Source organism: Lepidothrix coronata, unplaced genomic scaffold (genome assembly GCF_001604755.1).
Source record: "Lepidothrix coronata isolate B3197 unplaced genomic scaffold, Lepidothrix_coronata-1.0 Scaffold61, whole genome shotgun sequence".
NCBI lineage: Eukaryota > Metazoa > Chordata > Aves > Passeriformes > Pipridae > Lepidothrix > Lepidothrix coronata.
Window position 1 is genome coordinate 2,846,404 of NW_016690241.1, and position 8,733 is coordinate 2,855,136.

The 8,733-nt window shown below is 37.1% G+C and overlaps 1 protein-coding gene across 1 annotated transcript in view; it reads left to right on the forward strand.

Moving 5' to 3' along the window:
• DISC1 (disrupted in schizophrenia 1) overlaps positions 1-8,733 on the forward strand; it is a 171,338-nt gene that overhangs the window by 59,751 nt on the left and 102,854 nt on the right. Inside the window, 1 exon segment of the mRNA XM_017817605.1 lies at positions 4,828-4,930. Coding sequence (XP_017673094.1) covers positions 4,828-4,930 — 103 coding nt within the window.

The following is an 8,733-nucleotide window of genomic DNA, read 5'->3' on the forward strand; positions in this document are numbered from 1 at the left end:
ATAAAGTTATCTTACCGACCTAGCATGCCTGTAATTACCCATAGCAGAAGCGGCATCCTTGAAGAGTCAGTAAGTTCACAAACTGGCAGGCGTCCCCACCAAAAGGCAACGTTGTCCTTGGTGTGAAGTTAGCTGCCTTCCAAGAAAGCACTATCTACTTTTATACCATTAACTGAGTGACCACAACCTCCCAGGTGTGGCCAGCACCGCCCAGCCAGAGGCCCTCAGTCCCACCTCCCGGTTATGTAAGTGCATCTCTTCTGTGCATGCATGAGAACTTCGGAAATTCCCCTAACGCACGCGCAGTATGCCTTGGGGGTCTTTCTTAATTGAGTCTGGGGGTGCTACTTCATCCTCCTCCTCCTCAAATTCTCCTTCAAGCAACCTTGGAGGACAATTAACCAATCACAGAACACCAATTAAAACAGTTTATACGGAAGTTCTCCCTCCGAGGATGAATTCGCTGTTCTATCAGTGAACTTGGCAGGGAGAATATAAACTACTGTAGGTGGCTGGGGCCAAACACAGACCAAAAGTATCAGCATAAATTCACCCTGGTACAGAAGCGGATGGAGTAATTTCTTCTTTCTCAGCTTTTTTGCTAGTGATCAGTCCTCTTGCTCAGGTCTCTGTTCAGGAACAGACTCCTCAGCTTCGTAAAATAAAAGTGAGCTCTGGTCATAGCTGAATGTTTTCACTCTTAATAAAGAGCCTCTTTCTTTCCTACCTAACTGGCTTTGTTGGTATGAAGGGAAAAGCACAAACTAAGAACCTCATTTCCCTGCCCTTTCACTAATAATCTAGCTAGCAATCTCATTCTCACACTCCTTGTAAAATACAAAGAAAAGTGATATGGCATATTTAATATAACTTTTGTTTCTAACTGGAAATGTTACTACTCTTTGTTTAACTTTCTTATTTCTCTTGGCCTCCTTTCAAGAAGGAGAATACTAAAGTTTTCTTTTTCTTTTGGAGTAGCTCAGTGAGCCACACAGCATCTTTGCTCCATGAACGTTCTAGGAAAAAAAAGATCCACTTACTCTAGCTAATTCATCTAAGTAAGCTCATGAAACAGGGAGTGGAAAATATTTCTGGGTTTTGATCAATAATCAATTTATGGTCTGAAATAAACTTATTTTTCATGTTCTTTCTCTAGTAGCACTCACCTAAATCAGTAAAAGTTTTATCCTTTATAATCTGTTCTTCCTAATCATCTTGACCAATGCTTTTAGTATGCACTGTTAAAAAGATCGTCCTTCCTTCTCTTCTGCTTTGTTTTAAGCTTATTTTCTCTATTCCTTGCTTATGCCCACATATTGGGAAAATTAGTATAAGACTATTATAATATGATGCTTCCTCCTGTATTTTTTAAATGACTATGAATAAAGTATCAAGGAAATTATTGTAACTGACATACAGGTCATCTACTAAAATGAACAAGTCATTCGGTACCTCAAAGCTATTTGCAAACTAAAACAGAAGTTAGAGAATTTGCCTTCTCCCCAGAAAATGTGCCTCTTGAGGTTTTATTTTACAACCGTAGTGTCTGGATACTTTTTCAATAAGAGCTGAAACATTGGGTAACAATAGAGAAGTCTGCAAGGTAGAATTTCACAGCTTGATTATTTCTTTAAATTTTCAATAGATAAAATATTACTTCAATTTCATTCTATTTCTGTGTGATGGGTTTTATTTATTAGAGAAGATAAATATGAAGCATGTAATGAGACTCCTCCAAATAATTTACTACGTAGTTTATTCAGATCGTCTCATCCTTTTATTTTCGTCTCAAAATAAATAGGGCTGGTCTTTTAAACCTTCTTATTGTATGGAGAAAACACTCATTTGTCAAAAGTCCTTTCTTTCCTTCTGTGCCACTGGCATTCTATGGCCTTTTCTGCCTCATCTGTGTTGTTTTCAGCCTTGGCTGCAAAAGCTAAGTTTTGCCTGCTAATGAAGAGAACAGTGTCTCTTATTCACCACCTTCCTTCAGAAATTATTATCTGCTTTCACTAATGGCAAGATGATGCTGTGTGGGAAGCCAAGTGGACTGTTCCTTCCTTCAGGCAGTGTTGAGAGAATTTCTTTATCTTTTCCAAGGTGCTGTTGTAAAGAAATGTGAAGGTTACTCAAAATACTTTTTTCTTGAGATGATTGGAGGAAGAGTAAATTCCAGTGCTTTAGTTGCTGTCCTTGTCCCTGTTTTTGCTGCTCTAGATTAACATCATATGCTGGAAAGATGGAAGAGGATGACAGTGGGCAAATTTGCTTTTGATATTTTGCTGCTTTTCATCTTGATTCCACACATCTTTGCTAACCAGCTTCCTACTGGTTTCAGATAGACTGCTTCTTTGAGAAGGATTTGTGTCTGAACAGAGATTTGTAAGGTATATTCCCAAACAAGAGCCTTTTTTTTTTAAAGTCTGCTTTAAAAAACCCTCACAAACCACTGAAGAGAATTTTAAAATAGATACAGTAATACTTGGCTGTAAAAAAACTTCCCTGAAACTGAAAGGGAGTTTTTTCAGACTTCAAGCTTGTTGGTCTGTGGGACACAGCAGAGCTGAGCACTGAGAACAGGGAAAGGTCATCACTGGGGCCCCAGGCACCTGCAGTCAGACTGGGTAGAGGAGGATGGCGTGTTTGCTGGGAACAAAGAACATTGTGAATGTTCACCATCTTTGTTAGTGAAGAAATAACCTTTCCTTAGTGGCCAAATAAACTCCTGTAATGAATAATAATATCTGTTATTAAGATAAAACAATTAGAAAAAATGAGAAGAACTGGAGCTTGTAGAGTAGACCTGATGCAACGTGGAAGTAGGGCTATTAGTTTAGGGGATATTACTTTGCCTTTCCCAGTTGCTCATTTAGTTTTGTTGAACTATACCATATGATAGGCCTGAAGATTAATGTTGTTCATTTATCTGCAGAATACATGTGACATAGCTACAAGCAGAGGCTCGGCAATGTTCTTAGCTCATGTTCCAGAAGAATCGTCTCTGAGTTGGAGGAACTGTGTTTCAGCCTCTGGTCCCTGCATTTGGTCCATTAATAAAGAGCACCAGCAAGCTTTGTTCTGATAGTAGTGCTTACAAACTGGACAGTGTTCACTAGAAACTGATTAAACCTCCCAGCTTATTTTGCATAATTGCCAAACAGCTGTCTAGTCATAATGACTTTAAGTTACTACCAGCATGGGATATATTCGTGCAGTTTTCCTGGAGCTGAAAGATTCCCCATCTAATTGCAATTCACTGAGCCATTCAGTGCCCCTAAAGAGAGAGCGCTTCTTAGGAAGAAGTCATTGAAAACTTTCAGATTTATTTTGGAGGTGGGAGACAGAAGTGGCCTTCAGGTTCTTTTGGGCACATTTATTCACCTCTGACAGGTTTGGGGATTTAAAAATACTTTAGCTGAATTAGTTGGTGAGTCACTTAGAAGGGGGTGCTGAAACAAAGTGAGATATGTGGGAATTGAAAAATTGTAATAGGTGCAGAAGTGATGAGATATGTTTTTTTAAATTAATAGGATGACTCTGAAGTCTTTAGATAGTAGCAGTTACTGCTTGGAGGATAGTTCTATTGACTCAAGAAAAAAATATGACCCATTTATGATTAAGAGGTAATCTCAGCTAAACTAAGAGGGTATTATTAATTTAAAAGGATTTACAGTTAGTGTCAGATCTGAATTACTATATTTTAATTGTACAGATAATCCATTAGAACTATAATGCTTTTGCTCTTAAAAAGTGAGGTAAGAGATGTGCTTCTGTTAATAAGCATGGCATTTGTTTTTGAGGAGGAAAAAAAAGTGAAGGAAGGCAGGGAAACTTCTCTCTGGAGATTTCATTTCGCATCACATCTTTTCAGAACTGGCCTCTGCCTATCTTGACTATTGCTTTACCCTTGGTTCCAATGTTTTCTTAAGTGTCAGCTACAATTTTGAGCAAGGATTTGACATCTGCCTTCAGAATAAGGGTTTTGCCTTAGTTCAATGAAAGATTTTTTCTTTTTGTTTATTTTGCTTTCCTTCCCAAATGATGCAATGTGGAGTAAACCTCAATAGTTTTGAATACGTGAGAGTTGTATGAACTGTGTATGTTGCACCTCAGTCCTTCTGAGGTGGCAATGTACACTGAAACGTAAAGTACAGGAACTTCCTTGATGTATTTTTTTCTCTCCTATCTCCCTCCATGTTTTTAATACCAGTTCTGATTGATCGCTGAGGGGCCTTCAGTTAAAAAGATGAAAAAAAAACAAAAGAGAGGGCAAGTCAGAAACCTGAATCCCAGTCATCTGTGTCTCATGATTGTAAAACAAAGTAGAGTATCAAGCTGGTATAGCCTTATTTATTGCCTGTGCAGAAATAAGGCTGCTTTGCCTTTTTTTCCAGTTAAGATGTGTAACAGGGTATATTTTCTGTAAAAATTGCTGTATGTTGTGTTATGGCACTTCAGTCTCTAAATGTTGGTTTATTTATGCTCCACTCCAAGCGTCACTGTTAATACTAAAATTGTACAGAATTTGTAAAATGGCCTTTCTTCTGTGTGCAGCCCTCAGTACCTAGTAGTGCAGTGTGTCCTCTCTCATACAGGAGCTAATTCTAATACCTTTCCCTATTTTTATAATAGAATGTGTAGCCAAGCCTGGAAATTTTGATTCATCTTGGGTATTTCTGTAAAGACATCACCTTTTATTAAGCTTTTGTAGCTTGCTGCAGGATGTTATGTCGTGTCTGTAAACTAAGAACATTTGAAGCCCCATTTGAGCTGCCTTATACTTTTACATGGACGAATTCTATATCATGGCTGTCTGCCTCAATTTAGGTTTGCACGAGTCAGAAACTCTGCAGTACTTTGAGGAGGAAAGTGAGTGATATTGAGACTCAGCTACCAGCTCTACTTGAAGCCAAAATGCTGGCTGTTTCAGGTAAGTCTTAAGCGATGAGAAGGACTAACACTGATAAGGGTTGTATCAGAGCAGTTACTGACCTCTTCTTTACAGACTTTTCCTAAGAAGTTGTTGATGTGCTTGTGTACATGCCTTCAAATCATGGCAAGTCTAGCAGAATGGGGTTGTGTCATGTCTTGTGTAAGGTATTTCAGGCCCCTCTCTGCGGTTTGGGACTACTGGCAGAGAGGATGCTGTGTGATAGGCAGTAAAAGTGCGATAGACATGGTATTTTTCCATAGGTGAAATTGGTATATAATTATCCATAGCTGTTCCTGGACTCTACAAGTTACATGCTTAGAGGTCTCTGGCTAAGTTATAAATGTATAACTAAGGTATCAAAATTACGAGTGTGGCTTTAAATGACACTTTAAAATGGAATACAATAATTGGCAGCTTCTGCTGTTCAGATCATTAAACAACTATTGCTGGCAGCAAAGGAGCAATTTTGTCCTTGTAGCACTCATGCATGTTATTTACCACCAATAAAACACTGAAATGTGGTTACAGCGTCTGATATATAACAGCTTTACATGCCCCAAACTTGGCATTGCTGCACTATTGTCCAAGGAAAAAAGATGAAGCACAGTTCTTTATCTTGAAAGTTGAAAGAGGTAGGTTTCCTAATTCAGCAAATGGTTTACAAATGTTTAAGTAGGTGTCTCTCTGCTAGATACCTGCCTCAGAGAGGAAGCTGAGTAGAAGGGAATGTGGATTGGAGTACAAGGAGTTTTCTGGTGTTACACCAAGTAAAGAAAGGCTAAAGGGTTTTTGATACATGTCAAGGTGAGATGATGTAGCTCTCCACAGGTGATTTACCTTCTCAATTATATACAAGAATCTATACTGCACACATGAATTATTTTAAAATGAAACCTTGTGCAGTGTCACATGGTTTGTTTGCCAGAAGTGGATGACATCGGGTTTTAGCAAAATCTGAAAGGAAATCAAGGCCCAGATCTTCTACTGCTGCTGAACATGCTCAGTTTTCTTACTTCTCATAACACCTTTTTGAAATTGAAATCCTCTTTATTTCTCTGTCCACTTGTAAGAGGTAAGCTGAGCAATTGTCCTTCTCTACCTATAGGCTGCCTTAATGTAGGTAATTTTCTAACGCTCAGAAATGGGGTCAAAGTTTTCCACAGCCATTCTATGGCTTTCTTGAGAACAAAATGTGCAACTGCTTCATGCTGCTAGTAGGAAGCATTTGGCCAGGAAAGCTGTATCTCAGTCTGACACTTTGAGAGAGTGAATGACAACTTGAGGATGGTTTCCAAGACGTTCATAACAGTATTTTATACTTGTTAGCTCTTGAAAAAGGTTGGTTGTTTCAGGAATGAATTCCAAAGGCGATTTAATGCTGCTGTTTCTATAAACTGTTTTCACTGTGACTGCCTTTCTATGCTTTTAAGTATCTGTGCAAGTTCTTTGTACTGATAAGAAGCACTATTTCTTTTTTCACTCTTGCTCTGAAAAACTCTTCCTTCAGGGAATTTTAATGACTGTGAATGGTACAATCCTAACTTGTTACTAAGGCAGAATTCTGGATGACACCAGTTTGAAAATCAAGGACAAAAGATAATTTGGTGACAGTGGATACTGTAATTTCTTTACCTCCGTTTAAGGTACAGATACTTTTAGTTAATATGGTGGCACTTGCTTGTGTTAAATGAAGAGTTATATGCAGAGGATACAGGGGAGATACAAGAATAAAAAGAAAATTTTTTCTCTGAAGACCTGAAAGTAAAAAAAAAATCTGAAAAAAATAGAAATATTTCAGTTTTAGAGCATGAAGTGAATAAAATCAGAAAAGTAAGGATACAGAGTGAATTGCAGCTAGCAGAGAAACAAGTGAGAGAGAAAAGACTTGGTAAACGCAGAAGAAGAAAGAGGAAGGAAGAGAGAAAAATAGGTGGGGTTTTATGTTGGTGTTTTTTTTTTTTCTTCTTAAGACAAAACCAGTGAGCAGTAGATAATATAAAGAAGGCTAAATCACTTGGTTTTTGTGTATTCCTCTGTTCAGTGTAAATGAATGACCCTTCTTAAATAAGTCATAATTAAGAAGTAGGTCTTAACCTTCTAAATATTGGTTAAGATTTAAGCAAGATACTGTATGTACATATCCCCTGATCTGCCAGTCAGCTAACAATGTTAATGAGCAGCCTGGATATATTGAATCATTAAAAGATGGAAGAATGTTCATTTGCGTAATGTACAATTATTTAAGGACAGCCCTGGAACAGCATGACATTCAGAAGGCATTGTAGTGTGGACATGTAAATATGCAGTAATAATAAAGTCTGATGGTCATAGAGGTTTTCATTTAGTCTGGAAGCATCAGGCAGGGATAAATGTCTGTAACTTCTACTTTTTTTCCATAGTAGTCAGATAGGTAGATTCAAATAGTTCAAAACCAGTACTAATAGATACTGACAACAACTGTTTTTCTCTATATAGTTGCCACATCGTTTTTGTTTAACATAGCATTTTTCTTGAGGAAGCAGTAAGAGTTAAGTGACTTTGGAACAGTGTCAAAGTAAAAGGGTAACTGTATCCCAGAAGTTAAATTAGATGAGCTTAAGAATATAGTTAAGTGATAATTAGTTTTCAGAGCTTACATGTGGTGACTTAGTGATGTGATGGCTTGGAAAGCTTTGATATATACTTCAGCCTTTAATGGCTTCCTTAGTAGCTTGAGACAACATTCGTCTTCTACATGGATGGTACTTTATAATCCAAATATATTGATTTAAAGTATTGATGTATTTGCAACAGAAAATGTAAGAATACAGTTGATCTTATTTTTAGAGGAAAATACCACAATAAATGCATTGTAAGCATAACAATTCTATTAGTTCTGTCAATAGAATACATTGGATTTTAAGGCTGTATGATAAATGACGCTGTAAAGACAATATTGTGTACGTAAATGTCTCTCCTCATTATTTTGTTCTGGGAAGAAGTATAAAATTAAATTTAGAAGACAATTTATGACTATTTGGATTATTGAAGGCCATAAAATAAATACAGTGGGTTTAATTAAATCCTAGTGAGATTTCATATGGGAAAAAGAAAAGAAGCCCATACTTAGACATTCAAGAGGTATTTCTATCGACAATTACAATTCAGATCCTTTATATCAACAGCTCACTTCTGATTGACCTGTTGTGACAAATATTCCTGAGATGCTAGTCCAGACTTTTCCTCCAAAGATAATTAGTAGAACCTTATATTGTTTGTGGTTCTTAAGTCAGTAGCTTTAGGTAATTATAGCTAACAAGTACTCCTGATTGCATGAGATGTTACTGTTGACATACATATTTGTAAATACTCATTCATGTAATCTTATAGTTTGGCATCTAGTAGGTTTTTGGTTGTGTGTTTGTTTTTTTTTTTTTAATTACAACTGAATACCTTAATGGCAGTGCTTAGAAACCTGCCTATTATTATTCTAACAGTTGCTTCTTACAGTAGCTCTTAACATGCTTATAAAAATTTTGTCATCAGTTATGGGAAGAATGTGACAGTACATGGTACTCCTTTCTTTTAGCATTCTGTAACTATTTAGCATGAAATTTTTGGAGGGAATAAACTTCAGATAAAATGTTTGGAAACTGGTAAGAAAATTCAAATAGAATGATCTGTAAGCAAGTGTGAACATAGCTGTAGAAATACTATTAAAACTTATTTTTATACTTTGGGCAAGAGTGGGGGGAGATGGCAGGCCCATGGAACCCCCGGGCCCCCTGGAAGTAGAGGAGCTCGAAGCATTACAGGGTATA